The sequence below is a fragment of the Poecilia mexicana genome, unplaced genomic scaffold (genome assembly GCF_051168715.1).
Source record: "Poecilia mexicana isolate PSO_F unplaced genomic scaffold, ASM5116871v1 scaffold_8, whole genome shotgun sequence".
Lineage (NCBI taxonomy): Eukaryota > Metazoa > Chordata > Actinopteri > Cyprinodontiformes > Poeciliidae > Poecilia > Poecilia mexicana.
Genome location: NW_028263377.1, coordinates 1,881,454 through 1,902,806, shown reverse-complemented (window position 1 = coordinate 1,902,806; position 21,353 = coordinate 1,881,454). Strand labels below are relative to the sequence as shown.

The 21,353-nt window shown below is 39.5% G+C and overlaps 1 protein-coding gene across 1 annotated transcript in view; it reads right to left on the bottom strand.

Moving 5' to 3' along the window:
- Positions 1-21,353, bottom strand: part of adamts10 (ADAM metallopeptidase with thrombospondin type 1 motif, 10) — a 59,891-nt gene that overhangs the window by 22,845 nt on the left and 15,693 nt on the right. Inside the window, exons 3-14 of the mRNA XM_088008011.1 lie at positions 20,024-20,163; positions 19,722-19,931; positions 16,232-16,400; positions 15,860-16,062; positions 11,384-11,467; positions 8,897-9,045; positions 6,106-6,149; positions 5,697-5,802; positions 3,381-3,527; positions 3,031-3,172; positions 700-807; positions 343-488 (exon numbers count right to left, since the gene is read on the bottom strand). Coding sequence (XP_087864137.1) covers positions 343-488; positions 700-807; positions 3,031-3,172; positions 3,381-3,527; positions 5,697-5,802; positions 6,106-6,149; positions 8,897-9,045; positions 11,384-11,467; positions 15,860-16,062; positions 16,232-16,400; positions 19,722-19,931; positions 20,024-20,163 — 1,648 coding nt within the window. The remainder of the gene's footprint in view (positions 1-342; positions 489-699; positions 808-3,030; positions 3,173-3,380; positions 3,528-5,696; positions 5,803-6,105; positions 6,150-8,896; positions 9,046-11,383; positions 11,468-15,859; positions 16,063-16,231; positions 16,401-19,721; positions 19,932-20,023; positions 20,164-21,353) is intronic.

Here is a 21,353-nt window from a genome sequence, read left to right as displayed (position 1 = left end):
GCTCTGAACATCAGCGGGCGGGCGGGCGGATGTTTGCTTCTGTCAGTCAGTCTTCCATTCCTCTAAGCTTTAATTGTTACATTTTGTGTTTTTTAATCTCGTTTTTTTTGCTTGCTTTCCGTTTCCTTATTTCCAGTGTTCTTCTCGTCTATTTTATTCCCTCCTACCGCATCATATTTCTCTGCAGCTTCCTCGTATCGTATCCACCACAGTTTCAATTTCTTTGTAGTCTCAAAAACTTTACAATCAAGTCTTTGATTAGCTTGTTTTGAGTTTCTGTCACATCAGAATAATTTAAACTTTTTTTGTTTTTGTTACAGTGTGGATCAATGTAGGCGGTACCTGGGGCTGTCGCAGTGTCTGACGGAGGAGGAGACTCCACCTCCACAGGTCCTGCTGCACTCCCCCCAGGCGGACCACAGACCCCAGCCTCCATCCACCCCCTCTGGACGAGTCCCATACGCAACACACACCCGTTTGAAGCACCACTGCAGCACACACACACAGATTAAAAAATTATAAAACATAAATACACAGTTGTGCATTTACAAACACTCATCAGGTATTCTTGCATTATTATGCCATTACCATTGCATTACTTGAAAATTGTCTTAAAACAACAATATTATCATTTACTCTATTAACTTCTGAAATAATTCATTGTCCAGTAAAATCTGGATTATTATTTTCAGAGCTCACCCCTTTCTCTATGGTGTTAGTCTGACAGATGGTTCCCTCTGCTGCAGGTATACTGCTGGTGATGCAGCGGTTGCTCTTACTCATGCACCAAAGTTCGCTGCAGACTTCCTGTATGCGTCAGAGGGAGAAAAATAAAACCATCGGAGAAACCGATGGACACAAGAGAGAGAATACGAGAAATATTATTGGTCTTATTTATGATCAACAGGCACAAACTGTCATTCACCTTCACCTCTTTTCCCTCCAGAGCCGTCAACACTTTAGGGTAATGTTTTATTGTGTACATACGCTGACTACATAGTATCTATAATAATGAGTCTATAAAGCCGCACGCTGTTCCAGATGTCCGTTCGCTCTGAAGGCGGCCTCGTAAAATCCTGACCATGCAATAAAAGGAACCCTGTCCTGTGAAAGTATTGCAAGATGTGCTATGCATTACAGATTTGGAGATGAGAGTCCGAGCAACATGAATGAAGAGCGAGAAGCTGAGCTGAATCATTTTTTTAGTTCATTTTATTAAACAGCTAAAGAGAAGATGACATAAAAACAAGAGTTTATGCAAAAACATACCACTAAATCAAAATGTCATCAGAAAAGTAGTTTATTTTAGGAAGTAAAATAAAACAGACACCCATACACACTAACATAAGTTTAATGTACACACATTGATATATACTAAATTTATAAAGTACATTTTTCAACTGTAAAACTATTGAAAACAAGAGATCTGCTCCAGAAATTAGGAAAATAACTAAAAATCGACCTACTATGCTTACCTGAACATATTAGGATTTGTCTATGTTTTTCACAAAATCCCTCATAGATAATGAGCCTGGTCAGCTTTCGGGCGCCTTGTCACTTTAAGTCCAAATAAGCTGCTGCAGGCCATGCCCATTACACCCATCAAAATGACTGCAAACAGATGCTTAATTATACAACTGCACATCTTTGAAAAGGAGAAGTGGAGCCTCCTGCTCAACCAACAAGAATGCAGCAAGGGTGGCAAGTCAACAACAAAACACTTTAAAACAAAACGCTTCATCTTTTCCAGCAGCCATTGTACATCCCTATACAGCTTGAGTTGCTAGGTGCAGAGTGACTCAACAATAAAAAGGTTTATTTTCCAGACACCAAAATAGCATTAAGTTATTTCCAAATAACAGCTGGGCGGCGTTTTTAAGCAATTGGATTGTTTTCAGGAGCAGTAGAAACCAAAATATAAATATAAAAATGCTAAAAATGTGAATTTTGCATAACAGATCCCCTTTAAGATGACGGTCAACACAGCCAGGGGCCAGACTGCGGATTTGTCCAGTGGAAGGTCATTGACACCCTCGACAAGTAAGGCAAGCCACAAAAAAAATATTTCTGAAGAGGATTGGTTTATCCAAAACTCTGGTATAGAAAGGATAAACAAATTACTGGGATAACGGAAGCCTTGAGAGTGTTACGAGGAAGGGCGTTTAGGGGAGATTTAGAAGGCGTTAACTGCAGCTGGAGTAGTGATCTGGTGTTTTATGAAGTCCAAAGTCAGACCAGCTGTCTACCGATTTAAGGTATGTGAGTAAACTAGAGCTGCAACTAAACTGTTTTAGTCATCGAATATTCTGACAATCGGATAAAAAAAATTGGAACATTTCGTAGATTTTTCATTTAACCACTGAAGCCTTTTCATACAATATTACAAAAACATAAGAAAACGCAGATAAAAAAAATCAATTCCTTCTTTAAAAAGAAAACAAACAACGTAACACTCCTTCAGTTAATTCTACCAGCATGTGAAACACAACAAAGCAACCAACGCGTCTCTTTAAGGGTAGGCTAAAAGCAGTCGTATGCAGCCTGATGTCGCTTCTATTTATTTGATTTGGCAGTAAAAGTGGTCATAGTGTGCTGCGCGGTCGGCTGCACAAACAGACAAAGATAGAAATCAAACTCGTCTTTTTATTTTATAACGTTTAATGAGGAAAGCTACGGCGGCAACAGATAGCAGCTGTTAATCATAATGGCCGTCAGTGTAACCACGGATTTGCAGCAGACAGGAAGTACGGGTCGGTTTTTAAGCTAGCTGTTTCCAACTTTTATAAATCCGAGCCCCGACCAGGTGCGTTACATTCACATACACATCAACTCGACTCGAACAAGTAGAAGCCATAAATAAACTGAAAAAAAACAACTTTTCCGCCTTCAAATGATTAAGTGACGTAGTTGAAAAGGGTCAATATTTCAGTTAATATTGACCAATTAATAAATTATTAGTTAAATAATTTATTACTGGTGATTAAATAAAACTTAGAAATGAATAAAAGTAGGTGATATTTGTGTGCTCACCGCATATTTACACTGCCGGGATCGGATACCGTACTGGAAGCGGCACTGCTCGTCTGCGTCGTAGGCCTGACCCGGGGCGGTGGTGGGGTAAACAAACTCCTGCTTTGGCGGCATGTTGTTCAGACAGGAGCCCAAACCTGAGCTGCAGCACATCAAGCAGAGGAGAAAAATATAAATGCTAATCATAAAATAAAGAACAAACATAAACCCTGCGCTTCTGATGGGACATTTTATTAAAAACAGGAGCAGTCTGAATATATAAACCATCAAACATGTTCTTACATTTTTTCCTGCACTCCAGTAATTAGCCATTTATTTCTAGGAAGGAGATATCTGATGGGCTCACTCACTCCAGGAAGCTGGTGATGTAATCCCGGCTGCAGGCCGACCAGATGAACGGGTTTGTCTTCATGGTGATGTGGTCAGCCATCAGCTTGGCGGTCTCCTGGCTGCGCGGCCCGCAGGCGTTTCCCATCCCGTCATGGTTCATCCCAAACCTAAAGCCCATGATCACACAGGGACAACACTTTGAGGCCAAGCAGACGGCTAATAATCCCTGCAGCAGCAGCGGGGAGAAAACCGGCCTCTGTGGATAACCGAGAGGAACTCCAAGAACATTAGCATCAAAAATTAAACTCTGCAACTTTGACATTGCACCAAAAGGGAACGAAACAGAATATTAAAGAATCTGTTGGAGGATATCTTCTGTTGGACAGACTAAGCATTGGCCTGCAAACTATTCAAACCCTTTGCACATTACAAACACTAACCTGTTCAAGGAAGCATAAAAGGTCACTTTTAAACTCCATCCATAGACGTCCATTGTTACTTATGTGAAAAGTGCGCTGCTGTGCGATATCTATGTTTTTATGTTTTTCTTCTGCAGATGAGGATCGCTTTGGGTTCATACACCCAGAAGATTTATTGTGGTTTTATTTAACAAATTATATGATCAACCATGTAGAAAAATCAGATTTCCGCAAAAAAACAAAAACAAAAAAAAAAAAAAAAAAACAGAATCAAACATCAAAACCTGCTCTGTGAACGTAGACTCAGTCTACCTTATTGCTGAAAGTGGGAAAGTTTAAAGCATTTTTAGATTAAAAAACAAATCCCCAAATTTTAAAGAAGACATGGAGCGCTGTTCAGCCTTCAATGAGAAAAATGAAAATCCACAAACTGACCGTTACGGAAGAGGGGAAACAAAAATCTGTTTGTGAAAGAAAGTTGGAGGAAGCGCTGTTCAGTTTGCTACAAGCAATTAGAGATTTTCTACACAAAGTACAACAATTTTACCGTTTTTGTGTTCAGCATTAAATATTCAAGAATCTGTTTAACGCATTGGACCAGTTGATGGATCCACCATCTGTTTCAATACTTGTTAATGTGGTTTGCAACACAAGTGAACAGGGAAATTAAATTTGTGAGCAGTAAAAATTAAAGTAAAATAAAGCCAAGTTAACAGGCTGAGAGAAGAGATGTTATTTAGGATGTATTACCAACAGATGTGGAGAAAATTGTGGGCACTCGTTACACTAAAAGTCAATGTTTATTGCAGTAAACCCTGGAAATTAGGAAAAAACATTTGATTTGAGTAGATTTACATTTTAGGATGTGGTAGACCTGCAGTCACAGATGGAACCATGAAAACACTCCAGCAGAAGGAGAAGCTCCAGCTATCGTTTGCTAGCTTAAGCTCATGTAACATTGGTTAAGCAGCAGAACAATGCTGGAAAGGAGAATACATATAAAGCTTTTACAATGACCTAATCAAAGTCTGAATTTAAATCAAATCAATGAGTGGTGGCATGACCATAAACAAGCCTTTTAGTTACTGAAAAACATTCAACATGGCTAATTGCAGTAATTTACACAGACACAACTTGTAGATTTAGTTTTATTAAGAGTTTTGTTCACCACAACGTAGCCTGCCATGAATCCTAATGCTAGCTGACAGCAGATAAATGTTTTCCTGGAACTGAAAGTTGTTTCTCCGCCTTTAGGACCTTGAGCGGCATACAGGAGAATGATTGACAGCACTTAGACCCTCCTCCCAGCTCTGATTGGTTGTTTTTGACCAGGCGCAGGGGATTTTTGCAGACCGCAATCAGACCCGGCAGGTTAAAGTTTAAGTAAATGTAACTAGTATTTTGAATAACAACAATGCTAGTATCCTATTTTGCTAACAAGCTTAATATTATTAGCATTAGCTCATCATCATTTAGCTAACATTACCTGAATTCAACCACATTAAATCAACTCGCTTGGTTTGTTTGGGAGAAAAAAACTCCTTAAAGATCTTTTGCTGGTTTGCTGCCATGTGTAACACACGCTACGTACACACAGCAGCATTTCTCAGTCACTGCCGTACATTTTAGCGCTCATGTTGCGTTTAAAGGCAGCTCGGAAAAACAAGTTACAACATGTTAACAAAGTTAACAAAAAAAAGTGAGAGGGACAACGGGCAGAGTAAGAGGAGTGCGGGAACCCTTACTGTATCTAATTGAGATAGGAATAACAGACAGATGACCACTCCGAGGTAAAATTAAATAACTTCCAGTCATGACATAGTGACAGTTTTAATTAATATGGAATAAACATATTTTGTGAAAGTTACATACACCCAGAACAAAATAAAACCATTTGCAGATGAACGAGTGACTTACGTGTGACCGATCTCATGGGCGATGGTGAAGGCTGTTCCCAGACCAATGTCCTCATTGATGCTGCAGCTCCTCTCTGGCTCACACATCCCTCCCACCGGAGCCAGACCTGACAAACAGCAACATGGATTCAGACACACAGATTCACCATACAATGAATCTCACTCCGCATGCACAACACATCTTCATGTTAATTGCTGTCACAGATCATTTCCGCCGCCATGAAGACCACAGGAGAGGCCGATAATTAGCTTTAATTCATGAGTCAAACCTAGCATGCTTTATGGGTCACAGTTGGGCTAATCTTGTGGGGATGTGGTGCTCAGTGTACCCCACAAGAGGCACAGCCTGTGCTCTATGTCTCTGTGGATTATGAATGGGTGCAGACGGCACATCTGTGAGTGAACGTTACCTAGAGTTTCACAGGGCTTGTTTTTCTGGATGCAGATGTCGTACCTGGAGACGAGACAGAACAGTTTTTTAAAAATGTGCAGTTTTTTGGGTGGAGGTATTCAAAAGTACTCTTGTTAACATGCTGATTAAGGGCAGATCTATTCATTATAATTCTATGCTTTGTGCTCCGAGCGATGTCGTGTTTTATTACTTATTTTTTTCACATTATATTTTGAGTTCCTAACTGCACTTTCTGAACCATTTGAAAATAAGATTGTTGCAGTTTATTTTACATGTTTATGTCAGTTCAGCTTCTTTATTATTTATTTTACACCAACTGTTTTACTCATAATTACACTGACTGAGCAAATTAGAGTTGTGTTGTTTTTGAGAATGTAAGATTTTATTTCTTCCAAATATTCCAAAAACAGAACTAGAAGAGGTCCAAGAAGAGGTTTCAGCTAATAAAATGCTTTTATTAACTGAATAAAAGCATTTCAAGCTTTTATTCAGTTAATTCTGATGGTTTTGGCTTCTAGATAAGTCTCTGGGAAAATTTTAACATAATATATGCAGACCCCACACATTCTGGACAGAGGCTGTTTTGACTTCTACTTTGAGTGTAAAAGTCTGTAGAGTGATTTTAAAAATAAAACAAACTGAAAGTATGTGGACAAATTGTTTCTTTACCTTTAATTGATTTAATATAAACCTTATATTCTTACACATAATCTCTGCATGCTTCAATTCCTTCTTTTTGCACACAGTTTTACCCAATACAGCTGATACTGAACAGTGTCCAGCATTTTCACAGACAGTGACCGACTGATTAAACTTTTCAAGCACAATAGACGGAAGCCATTGATGGTCACTGAGGAGTCATCTGTCTGGACAGCTTCCACCCTTTGCTTGATAAAAGCGGCTGCAAAAAACAAAACTGTTCCCGTAAAGCCAATTTAAAGGACAGACCCTTCAGTACACATGCGTCAAACTCAAGGCCATCAGGCCACATAAATAGGCTCTGAAAATAACCTTTGTGTGCTTTAATAATATTTTATCAATCAATTGAAAGCAGTTTTCAATGGAAGAGGATTAGGGCCACAGAAAAAAAACATCAGAATTCTTTTCTAACAGTTTTGACTATTTTTTTCTTAAAATTTTGACTTTTTTTTAATTTATCAGAATTATTCTGACTTTATTCTTTTAAGATCAAAAGTCAAAATTCTGAGAAAAAAGTACAAATTCTGGGGGGAAACAAAGTCAAAATTGTAACTATTTTTCTCAGAATTTTGACTTTTGATCTCAGAAGATTAAAGCCAGAATTTTTTTTTTCCAGTCGCCACAATCTTCTCCTGTAGTTTTCATATGTACTCTGCCAAATTACCGTATTTTCCGACTATAAGGCGCACCAGATCATAAGGCGCACTCTCAATTATCACGCCATAATTGAGAGTGCGCCTTATAATACGGTGCGCCGTATAGTCCAGAAAATACGGTCCTATAGTTGCCTAGCAACAAAAAGTGTCTGGGTTTGAATCATGTCTATGGTTCTGCTTGTTCTCACAGAAGACGGGTGATTTCAAAGATCTGTTTAGAAGGGAAATGCATTTTTTCTAATGTATTCATGAGACTGTGGAAAAACAGTTTCTCAGACAACAGCTGAGAGTTTTTTTCTGATTCCTGTAAAACACCTGCGATTTTCCTCAGAGATTAAGAAAAAACAAACACAGGCTGCTTTGCTTTGGATAGCTTTTTGCGGTCTCATTCTTGGCAACTCTTTTCCTTTTCATTTGCAGAGTTGCTTTAATTCACCAACATTAGCAGGTTTTTAGCATGCAAGGCCTGTTTAAAGTCAGACCACAGCATTGTATGCAGATTTAACCAACAACCTTTACTTAAAACTATTTTTTGAGACATTGAAAGGTGGATTCAGATTATCATCCTGCCGCAAAACCCAAGTTTAAGGCCACATATTGACGACCAGACACTATTCTTTAAGATATTCATTTAACGAGCAGAACTTGTGATACCATCAGTTATGGGAAGAGGCAGCAAAACAGCCGCAGACCAAAACACTGCCACCATCATCTTTAATTAAAGGGGCAGTAGTCTACCAGAGACACAATTAAAGGATACGCTCTGAGAATTAGTACGTCAAAAAATAAAGTGCATTAAAGCTTTTAACACAATAAAATCTATGTGATTAAATCATCAAAATTAACATGCTGAAGGGGCAGTATTATGATTTCCAGGAATATAGTGCCTTTTTATAGCACAGTAAAGTAACTGTTCTACCTTTAGTTGTTATAAAAATGCTGTATGTATAAAATATGACTTAAAAGGAATTTGACTTCGTAATTTAACGCCTTGAAATTGGGCCTCTGTCTCTTTACAAACTCAGGAAGTCATCATCACATGGCTCTTCTATTAGACCTTAAATAACGTTTTTACCAGAGTTTCACTGAGAATTAGCTCCTATAATGAGCTCAGCAGATGCACAGTTCCACCAGGTGTTAGCTAATTGCTGCTGGCTAGTCTGAAGGAGCCGAGTGTTTGGAAACAGCAGCTTCAAGGAGGAGCTGCGTCTCAAAGGCGGAGCTAGATCCAACCAGGCGTTTTGCACAGTTGAATGGTTGCCATGGAGATGAAAGGATTTCTCAAACATGCAAGGAAGGATCAAGGCAACACTCCAGGTATGTTTTTGACGAGGGAATAACATAATGAAGTAAATCTCATGTTTAAAGTCCTGGTTGATTCATGAGTCGAGATGGTTCCGTTTCACATTTCCTTCTGTGCTTGTCTTGCGTTACCTGGTGATGAGCACGGCGGTGTCGTGGTGAGCGATGCCGTTGTCCGGGATGGCGTTCCCGTAGCTGCTGCTGCGGTGCTGGATCGTTTTCTGCCACTTACAGAAACTGTCCAAAGACTTCCCAGCATGATGGTTGATCTCCAGTGTTGGCTGGAAGAGAAGAAAGGAGGGAAACGCAAACTCAAAGGCACGTCTGGAAAAATAAGGTTGTGCATTTTGCTTTGTTAAATGCAGAACAGTTGCTCTGTTCTGAGGTTATTTTCCCCTCACACTATGTTAGTCTTTCCTATCTGTTAAAACTGTGTAGATTCGCCGCATTATGTGGGAGCTGAGGGAGTGCTCTGCTGGCCACAGCTGGCGAGAACTCGTAACCCAGGAATGCATGCGGTGACATAACTGGTAATTGTCTCATCCCACAGTCCCTCATCTCTGGGCCCACTCATGGCATCGTTTTCCCTTTCCAGGCACAGCTTTGACTTTCTTTTCAGACTTGGAGACCTCTTGCAGAAACCCCTGCTCTGCTTGTGAAGAAAAACTGGTGAACCCATCCTACCCCCTCACAGAAAAGCTAATATACCGCTAATGAGACTAACATTTACATATTCGCTCATTTAGATAACAAACACATCCGGGCGGGAGGCTCCAGAGATTATTTTAAGGCACGATGAATCATAAATGTTCCTAAACAAGACAGCTAAGGAGGAAACCTCAAAGCCACTGCGTAATACCCGAAGGAGCGGGCCGAGGAGTCCCACCACATGCTGTTAATGGCTAGCTAATACAGTCATTTACAAGGCAGGCAGGTGGTTCAGTCATCTCCAGAGCTACACTGGTAAGGTCATGGACTTTTATGAGCTGAACTCCTGCCCTGTGGTCAGGTGGGGGACTCTGGCCGTCGGTCTCTGGCTTACATCATGCAAGCAGCTCAGTGAGGCGGTTTTTAGTCCCGGTGCTTCTTCTGGAGGTGCATGCTGACCTCAGCTGGATTAAAAATCAAGAACATGCTTTCCTTGGTAACATTTTTAGTTTACAATCAACAGTAAAATCAGCTTCTGCGAACGCGGAACCTTGAAAAAGCAAGCATTTCACAATTTCCTCTGAAATAGTAAAGTTGGTCTACTTTCTAGTACAAATATGTTATAGTTGAGAAAAATCTAAACAAACTTACAAATACATTTTCATAAAGATATAGAAGCTTGTTTTAAGTCAATAATTCTTTAATATATAAATTTATGTTTTTTGGTTTTTTGCTTCATAAACCTTCCACATATAATGTCACAAGTTACCTAGCAATCCCATCAAAGCCCAGCCCCGTTACCTAGCAATCCCATCAAAGCCCAGCCCCGTTACCTAGCAATCCCATCAAAGCCCAGCCCCGTTACCTAGCAACCCAATCAAAGCCCAGCCCCGTTACCTAGCAACCCAATCAAAGTCCAGCCCCGTTACCTAGCAATCCCATCAAAGCCCAGCCCCGTTACCTAGCAACCCAATCAAAGCCCAGCCCCGTTACCTAGCAACCCAATCAAAGTCCAGCCCCGTTACCTAGCAATCCCATCAAAGCCCAGCCCCGTTACCTAGCAACCCAAGCTGAGTTCCAGAACATTTTTCTGCTGGTTTTTTTTTTTCAGCTGGTTTTTCTGCTTTTCAATGGCTGCTGGAAAAGACGAGTGTTTTGTTGTTGTCTTACCATTCAGAAACCACTTGCTGCATTGTTGTTTGTTGTGCAGGAGGCTCTACTTTTGCTTTTTAAAGATGTATGGTTGTATCTCTTTGCAGCCATTTTCATGTGCAAGTGGAAATGTTGAGTTGGGGCGAGAGTGGCCAGCAGCAGCTTATTTAGATTTAAAGTGACAGAACAGTTTGTTCTGAAAGGAGCTCAATAGGCAGAATCTCATCATCAAAAAAAATGTGCTGAACATGTTTTGTGTAGCCCATAGATCTATCCTAACCTGTATAAGAAAGCATAAAACAAAGTGAGGCTGTTTGAAGGCAAAATATAAAGGAACATGAGATTACTGTACCACACAGAGTAGTGTGGAACAGAGTATTTAAATCCATCTCGTAGCTGTTCTACGTCCTGGGAAAGCGTCAGAGAGCTGCCTGTTTTCCACAGCAACATACACGACAGTCACAAGGCAGCTCTGTGCGACAGGTACAAAACTCCCCTCACTGCCCGACTTTTTCCACCTCCGTTCAATCATCTCTCTCTCTACTTACCGTCCTTACATCCACTCATTCCCGTCACTACAGCTGCCATTCATAACAGCCACACACACACACACACACACACACACACACACACACACACACACACACACACACACACACACACACACACACACACACACACACACACACACACACACACACACACACACACACACACGAAGGTCGCTGGGTGGGGTGGAGGAAACAACACTTAAGCCACTAATTTACACAGAGATTTATGAGGACAAACTCAGACAGAGACATGCAGCTGTTGACCGACCTGGTCTTCCATGAGCAGGATGAGTCGTGTCACCACGATGTTGACTGCATTCCCCAGGCTAGAATCATGGAACAGTTTGGCAACCTGACCTCCAGGGAAACAAGAAAAGACCAGTCTTAAAAACGGCCGACGCACCGGCGGACTTCACCACAGCTCAGACCAGACAACACCGGGACAGAAAATAACGACACAACGGTCCACTTTAAACTAGGGCTGAAATGATTAATCACAATTAATCGATTATTGAAATCATCATCAACAGATTTAATAATCAACTAATCATTAACTGGAATATACATACTCTAACAAAAAGGCGATTTTCTGAAAAAACAACACAATCAGAGTCAAAGCTGTACATATATGTATATATACAATTTGCATTTAAGATAAAAAAAATAAATAAAATAAAAAAACTAAATTCTTTAGCTGTGTCCGAATTCAGGGTCTGCATCCTTCGAAGGACGGATTTGTAGGCCGATTACGTCATAGCGTGGCGACAAGGCCTGTCCGAATTCAAAGACTCCTTCAAATGCGTCCTTCTTTTCCCCAGATTTAAGGATGGGTCCGGTGTATCCTTCACGGCCCACGATATCCCATAATTCATTGCGGGTTCCAACTGGGCATTCAGGCAGAGCGATAATGGCAGTGAATAGCGACAAATTATTTAGCTATACAACACTTTAAATGACACAACGTGATTTGGTACAACGTTTTTAGGCGAGAATGTAAGTGTGTAAATCTCAAATATCTGCTCGGTTCATCAATACATCACCTAATTGCAATATTGCTCTGACATTTTCGGACCTGTCTGCTACCGCTGCGTTAACAGCCAGCTGGGCGCTCCAGGTTCGGGATACCGAGAGAAAACGCCTAACTCCTGGCACACTGTTACAAAACCTCCCGCTAGCTTTCCCCAATGAGTGGGAGTTAAACACCGATATTATTCAGACAGGTCTGGTTGAAAAATGTTTGGTTTATAAAGTATTTCAAAGCAGAGGCACATCGGTTTGATTAATTAAAGTTAAGCCTTCAAACATAATAGGTTTATTTCACCGTAATGTCCTATCTGCGATGTGGAGAGTATTATATTTGTAAATGAATAATTTGTATTCCTTGTAGAAAAGTGCAGTACACATTGGAACATTTTAGAATCAAACTAAGAGATTTCCTTTTTACAATGGAACATCCTTTACTATAAAAGGTGATGAATAATATAGAAATCAGTAATACATGACTGAAAAACAAACTTCGTTGTTTTTTTTTCTTCTCTCTGCTTCGCGCTGTCACGGTTGCTTGGCAACACGAGTTACGCTGAGGTGGGGGCGGGGACAGTTGGTGAAGCTACACCTGTCCGAATCCACAGATATTTTTCTTCCGGTCTTAGTTTATTCCCGGCCTTCGAAGGACCCGTCCTACGTAGACCAGTCCTTCGAAGGATGCAGACCCTGAATTCGGACACAGCTTTTGTCTGTACAAATATCTTACCCAGAATTCCTCTGGTGGAACAGTTTTAGATTCACTCAATTCAAATAATAAATTTTTTTTTTTTAAATAAGCCGATACAGCATTCCTTTAGTGAACTCTTGTTCAGTTGTAGCAAAGGATGAATCTGCAGCTAAAAAAATACTTAACTTTTTAATTTACTCACCGATTACTGCAAGCAAAACAAACATTTCAGACTAACAAACAGAGGTATAGATCTACAAAATAACAAATAACCAATCAGACAAGAGAATGATTAACAAAAATAAAATATACAAATAAAAACACATTAAAATTGATAAATTTATGACAAAGACAAAACACAGAAGTTAAACAAATGGTGTTACAAAATATTTTTGTACAGTTTTGGTTTATTTACTCTGAGTGTGTTGTACTTTCAGCAAATGCCTTTTTAACTCCAGTTAATGATTATTGATAATAGGCCTGTTACGATAACAAATTTTGCTGTACAAGAAATTGTTTCAGAAATTATTGCGATAAACAAAAATGTAGTTTTGAGACCCTTTTTTAAGCAATGTAAAGATAAAAATAACGAACACATTCTCCAAGATCCATAAACTTTAAATTTTAATGAACATTTAACGCTGGAACTGGAAGGTATTTTAAATATCTAAATTAAATAAACAAAATGACAAATAAAATTAATTTTGAAGTCTTTGTAAACAAAATTGTCCTTCAAAATGGGCTAGTTGAAACCAAAGCACCAAACTGAAGACTTTTATCATCCAGTTTTTGGTAGAAAGAAAGAAAAAAAAAAAAAAAAAAAGAGAAACAATAAATCAGGCCAATGAAAATTAGTGAGTTTGTTTTAATTTATTATGCGATTAATTGATTTACTGATTATTGTGACAGGCCTAATTGACAATTATTTCAATAACTGGTTCATCACAATTAATCTGATTAATCCTTTCAGTCCTTTTTTCCATCTTTCCACAGCTTCCCTGTGGAAAGATGCAGCTTTTGGCAAAACTGCATGCAAGTTTTCTTCTTTTCGCTCTTCCCACAATTTTAATGCATCAATAAATTCTCCCACCTGAGCCTTGGATCTCTGCAGCTCCTCCAGAGTTACCATGCCTAATATGTCTAATGTGGCCCTTCCTCTTCATGATGCCGTTTGTTCTCTAATGTTTAAATTTACTTTTAATGTCAGGTGTTTAAATTACATTTCACACTGATCCTCTACTTTGTGTTCCCATTAAAATACATTAAAGTTTGTGGCTTAATGTGGAAATAAAAAGTTCACACACTACCTCCAAACAAACATTTCCCGTAAATAGACTCTTCTGCTTACAACTGAAGTAATAAGTGGCACCGAAGCCTCAATCGGATCATTCTGTCTGGTTAAGTTTAGTCTTTTTCTAAATTAAGTTCCATTTTTTGATGTTGTCTGGACGTATTTTCTTTAAAAAGTCTTTCATTAAATACATTCCGAGCATGTGAGTGTGTGTGGTTTCAGAGTTTAGCACGAGAAGATCCTCAATGAAACAAACAGGAGGCGACTTGAAACTAAAGCGTGCTTTGGTTTCCCCCTGGGAGGAAGAACGCACTAAATACTAGCTTTGCCTCTTTCCTGCTATTTTTAACAACACTGATTAGTTTTATAGCTAATTTAATTCAGTTCATGATTTTTTTTGGATAGAAACATGGTGGAAAAGAAGTACATCCTCTTTTATTTGGAGTGCATAAAAATGATTCTAAACTTCCACACTGTCATTATCTATTGAGAAAGTATGGAGCCAAAGCAAAAAAAAAAAAAAAAAACTTACAAAATGACAGTAAAAGCAGCTTGAAGAAGAAACCTTATCAGCATTAAAAGTCATTTTCTCCATGACTCAGTCGCTCACATCATTGTGAAGTAATTATCGCCCTCTAAGGAGATTTGCAGGTCTTGTGCTTTCATGACAGCCCAAATCACCACCCTCCTACACCGTGCTCGACATGCTTACAATGGGGCATAACCACTGATTTTATTGGGAAGATCACACTGTTGACACTCAATTAAAAACTTTATTCAAGAAAATTTAATTGAGTAAATGTAACTAGTTACTACCCAACTCTGAATATAAAGGGATTATCTGTAAACACGGCGGACGCAGGCGCAACTTGACTGCAGCAGCAAGAGCCGGGCGGCCTTTAAACGCTCACTGGTTGCCATGGTTACCTGCGTTAATCTTGCCGTTTTAACATTAGCTAGCATGTTGTCAGTCAGTGTACTACGGCCGTTTATCTCAGCGTGATAAAATAAGTTATGCTACCAAATTGACATTAGTGAATGAGACGCGTCTTAATGACCAATAAGCGTTAAATGCAGGTGAGTCGATACACGATGAGAGTAAATTATTAAAGAAATTTGTTCTTCAGCTTTCATTAAGATATGTCGAGTCTCTATAAGATGAACATACATGGTGAGCAATAAGGGCACCGGAATAGGGTTTTTATAAACTTTACTTTTTTATTTTAAAAAAATCTAATTTAGCGTGCAAAGGACAAATAAAATACAATCTTTTCTTCCTGTTTTGGTCTCATTTGGAGGAAAAATTAAGATGTAGATGAATCCATTGAGGCAGGTGATAAACTAAGCCTTCAGAAATAACAAATGCAAGGCAGTGCAAGGTACAGAGATGCTCTGCCAAAAATAAAACCTCTGAAACTGCAGACGCCGCAAAGCTGCGTACGAGAGTTGCACCGGGTGCAGAGAGGTGAGCTGCACTGGCTGTAAGTTGTAAATGATTTCATTAGTCTTATTGTAAATAGTTTAGTTATAATAATGTATTCTTGCCTGCGTTCTGAAAGCGACATGCTCAGTGGCGTGGTTGCTGATGCAACGTAACGTCGACTGACAATCCCTCTATGTTATAGAACTGTATAGTAATATTTACTACTTACATCAGATAGAGTTCATATGATGTAAGCAGTAAATAGCTCATTTAATTAGCTTGCATGTCTGTGAATCTTTTGTGTTGTGACACTTACAATATTCATGACGGCCAGGATGTACTGCTCGATGTCCCTGCGGCCGTGGTATCCCACCATCATCTTGTCGGCCACCACCAGCGTCTCCACGTAGCGCTCCTGACTGACCGAGCGCTTCAGGGGCAGCTGGCCGCGGCCGACTTGGTGAGGCGGCGTCTTCAGGGTCCGCTGCCACCACGACGCGCCTTTCATTGGCTTCTCGTCTGAGGTAAACCACACACATTCATGATTTCTAGAGTATATTGTGGAAATAAACCCAAAAAAGGCAGAAGAGTAGAAAGTTCTCCACCCAGGTACTTAATAAGAATAAGAAAAACATTTTTTCAGCAAGGCCTTGTTTGCTAATCGACACCAGAATGCAAATTTTCTCACCAATGACCCCGCAGGAGCGGCCCTTGTACTGATAGCGCAGAGATGAGCGTTTGTAAACCACATGGGGGCGCCCTTCTGTCCTCTCCCCCCTCTCTGTCCGGGTTTGGTTATCTGGTGAGACAAGCGGTTCAATGAGGTACTCCTCTCCCCCTGCAACAATCACCCCCTGCTGTGAGACACAGATAAGGAGAGCAAAGAGGTGAAACAAAGTAGGATAACATGGAAGCCTGCAATAAAAACCTGAAACGTTTACTGCTAAATAGAGCTGAACAATAGATAATCGGCAATATATATGGTCATAGACACGTTATCAATATCGATCCATAATACACCTGACACAATATTCAATAATTTCAATTAACTCCAATCCAGAACAGCACAGCATTCTGGGTGATGTAGGGAGAGGAGAGACTTTAGCCACAGCTAGCTAAGAAAAGATGGTGGAAACAACCAACTATCTCTCTCTCTCTTTGGTTACCTAGCAACTCATTCATTCTGTGGTTACCTAGCAACAACCTGCTGAGTAACTGGCGCAGCAGCAGTTTAAGGTTTCACCACTGCACCTCACAACTGCTTAAATGTGGAAAAACAACGCCGTGGAGTGAAAACTGTGGATAAAACAGCAAAGATTACGCCACCAGTTTGGCTGCATTTCAGATATTTAAAACAGAAAACTAATCAATAATTATAAATATTGACTCATATGAAACGCTCATATTGTTTTTCAGCCACCATTTATCCACCATCATCAGTGGCTAACTAACTAGCCTGAGCGTTCATGACAGGCTAGTCGTAGCTGCAGGATAGCAGAGAGCAAAGCGCTTAGCATCGCGCATGGAAGGGTAATTGACAGCGCTAATACCCGCCTCCTGGCTTCGATTGGTTGTTTCTAGATAGCAAACTGTCACAACATAATGAGAGTTTCAGCAAATATGTGAAACATTGTTTTTCATAAAAGTTACATACTGCAGCTTTAATCGCTTTCCTGATTAAACAAAAGTTATAATGAATGAAAAATAGAGGATAATTATCTGCGAATGGGTAGTAATTTTTTGCTACCACGGTCTGAAAAGGGCTACATAACTAATCATAACACATGTTTCATATTTAGAGTGGTCCATATTTTGAGAGTCATGCACGATGTCCCTTCCCCTCCCACGGAGAAACGCTGGACTTGTTTGAGCAAAGGATCAGGAACACACAAGAGAGCATGAAAGGGTGAATGAGAGCGAGAAAAATGAGTGAGTGAGACAGAGAGCGATACACTAACACTTCCTTTGATTCTGCTCAGATGTGTCGGCCCCGCTCAGAGCGAGTGTCTCCCCATCGACTCGCCGCGGCGACGTTCAAAGCGCCTTTTAAATCCCATAATGAGGTTAGTGACGCTCCCTCGGACACACAGCGTGCTCACTGGTGAATGCCCTCATGCTGGTCCGACCAACACTAATTACGTGTGAGGCTTTTTAACGCTTTCTGAGCACGTCCGAAACACTATTGTGGGTCCTGCTGTTTTGTAGTGAGAGGATACGCGGCGGGAAGAGCAGAGTGCGTTGATGCATCACGATTGAGAATCGCCGGTCAAAGGGTTTGGATGAGCAGAAACTTGGAAGCATCATCAAACAGATGGCGGCGATCTGTTGTGATTCGAAGAGATGACCTCATGAGAAAACTCTGAATGAAAGGGAATCTGTGCTTCGATACAGTAAGCGCTAAACAAGTCTAAACAACTCATCATCTCATGTTTTCTACACTGACAAAAAATTACTCTGTGGTGAGGTAGATTTAACATCACTGAATCCGATGTTAAATCAAAACCAAAACATCCCTCAACAGAAAAACGCTTCTAGAGAAACAAAAAAAGCAAAATGCAACAACTTTTTAGATTAGTTCAACTTTTACTTCAGGATTTTTTAAGTAGCACATTACTAAAAACATGTTTATTCTGACTGTGATTTGGTTCCAAGTAATGCATTATTCACAGAATAATCTCTATAGGAGGTAAAAAAAATGTTAGCAAGATTTTTCAAAGAACTCTTTAAAATTAAGAGTCAAAAAAATTTTGTAATGCAGAAAACTACCAAAACTACACTGAAAAAAGAAGAAAGCTCCAACTTAAAAAAACAAAAAGTAACTGAATGAAGTTGGTCAAACTTACTTTATTCACATTTGTTTAACCCGACAACTTATTTACTTAATTAACTAAACTTGATTTGATTACCGATTAATTAAATGTATTAAATTCAATGACAGGCTCTCTTTTTTTTCAGTGAGTTTAGGAGAGTTTAAACCTTAAAATGTCTGAAAAGATGACCAGAAATTTTAGGTAAAGTCAAAAACCTTACTTACTATTTACTTTTCATTGTTTTTCAAAGGAAATAAATCATTTAAAAATATGAAACGAGAAGAGTCTTTGGAATCACGCAAACTGTAACAGGAAGACGCTATCAAGTATGGATGATGACGTAGCATCTGTAACAGAACTGTTTTTATATATAACTGGGAAAATAAAGACATTTAAGATCTTATAAACATTGTGAGAAGGAAAGAAAATTTGATTTTTATTGTATTTAATACAAAAAAAGTGTTTGAAGTTGACAAAGCAAAGGAAAACAGAAAATGAATTTGGATGTTTTACTACATTTTCTTGCCAACTTGTAAATCTACAACAGCAGGAACCACATTCTTCTCTATATTTGGTCATTTTTCTGTGGGAGTAAAACCCAGAGATTAGAGAAATGCCTCCTTTAAGATACTTATCTTAAGATAAGATTTAACAGAACTGCACATAAGATGCCATAGTAGAGTGGTTTGGGATTTAAACAGTACCTAATATGCAAAGTTCACATTTTGCACATTTTTATTTATTTGGGCCTCAACTGCCCAAGTGCTTAAAAAACCCAAACAAGCGTTTTTGACAATAAGTTAATGTTTTAAAAACCTAATGAAGGAGGGACTGCATCGTTACCTAGCAACCCCAGTGAAGCACAATTCGTCACCTAGCAACCCAAGCGGAGTTCCAGAACATTTGTTCAGCTGGTTTTACCACTGCTAGAAAAGACAAGTTTTTTGTTGTTCACTTACCATTCAAAAACAACTTGCTGAATTCATGTTGGTTGTGCAGGAGGCTGCACTAATGCTTTTCAAAGATGTGCAGTTGTATAATTGCGCATCTGTTTTCAGCCATTTTCATGTGCAAGCCTAAACGTGGAGCTATGGAGCTTATTTGGATTTAAAATAAGTCCTAAAAGATCTCATTCTGAAAGGGGATGGAAATAGACAGGAATGACCAAACTAAAATTTCATAATTTGAGTGATTTTGTGCAAAGAATATAATAAACATGTTCTCTATAGGTCATAGACCAATCCTAACCTGTTCAACAAAGCAGCTTTAAGCTTGTAAGAGGATTGAGGTGTGTTCAAATGTCCTGTTTTGAGGTAGGAATCAAGAGTTTCTCATAGCGCAGCAACAGCAGTAGGGTGTGGGTCTTACCAGGCCGTTGCAGTTGCTCAGGGCCACTTTGCTAGAGTGCGGCTGGTCCTGGAGGTGACCCGTGTAATGACAATGGGGAGAGTACGGGTGGCTCCAGGCTAGCTGGCCCCTCTTCCAGTACTCCACCCTAAACTGGCGGGACAGCAGGCCTCCCTGCAGCGTCAGGTTCAGCAGGAAGTTGTTCTGCGACGTAGACAGCTGGTAGAAGAGCTAAGAGACGAAGGAAGAGGAGACGTGAGAGCCGTAAAACGCCTGGATCGGTCTGAAAATGATCCAATGCGGAGTCTGAAAAAGCATAATACAGAGTCAGGCAGCCTGTCTTCAGTGCTTCGTCTTCTTCTTTGGTGATATTTTGTCCTGTCTGTGTCCAGCATCTCGCCATTTGGTCCTACACGTACTGGGATGGCGATCTCATACTGGCCTAGGCTGGACAGGAAAGCAGCTGTGGATGTGGAAAACAAAGAAGGGATAAAAATCAAAGTTAAACAGAATATCCATCAAAATTCAGTTTAATCAGCGAGTGATTCTATATTTGCAACAAACTGGAAAAGAGAATCAGAGCTTCTGGTTCTCCACTGAAAAGCCCCAACTTACGACAACCACTCTCCATTCATGAGGCCAAATGGGGGTTGCCATGGCTACCTTGAAATTGTATACTTCCTGTCTGTCTGGGGCCTGTTGGAGATTTAATGTAAAGCACACAGAATGAAAAGGTGACCTGTGTTTTCCAGCAGTACAGCACCTTACAAAAGTATTCACTGTGTTTTAACTTCATGTTGTTACATTAGAATGAAAATCCTCAGTTTGTTTCACTGGAGTTTGTGACAAACCGACATGAATTAACACATAATTGTATAGAGGAAGTGCAATTAAAGTTGCAACTCGTTTCGTCTCTTATATTTATTTATGTCGCCACGGGCATTCATATTTAAAGACTCAAATTTCTCCCAATATTCTTGTAAAACAGGATGAGCTCAGACAGACTAGATAGAGAAAAAGTCTTTCCACAAGTTCTGAGTTGGTTTTAAATCTGGACTTTGACTGGACCATTCTAGCATGGTTTCCTCTAATTAATGTGTTCATCCCTAGTTTTCTACGGTGGCCAAATTTGCACAACTAAAGCTAGGTTTCTCAACATATTCTCCTACCTGAGCTGCGTATCTCTGCAGCTCCTCTTATCATGGGTCTCTTGTCTGCTTCTGATTATTTTTTTATCTTTCTTGTAATTTATTTCAATTTAGGAAAGCTGGAAGAAGGAAAACTAAATAAAAGTAGAGGAGAAAGTCAAAGTAAGGAAGCAAGAGTAAAGGAAAGATAGTAGAAAGTAAAAATAAGTTAGAAGGTGAGTGAAAGTAGCATAAGAAAAAGAAACGAAATAAGAAACGATAAGAAAAGGAAAAGTTAGTCAAATTAAGTAGGAAAGTAAGCAAAAAGAAGTGAGGAGGAATGTATGCAAGAAAGCAAACGTGAGTAAGTAGAACCAATATATAAAGTAAAACTAAGTAGGTAAGAAAATAACTAAATGTAAAAGTGAAGAGATAAAGACAAAAGAAAGTAAGTATGAAAATGGTTTAAAACAAATTAAGTAGAGTAAGTACAAATAAGGAATTTTTTTTAAAAGTAGGTAAAATA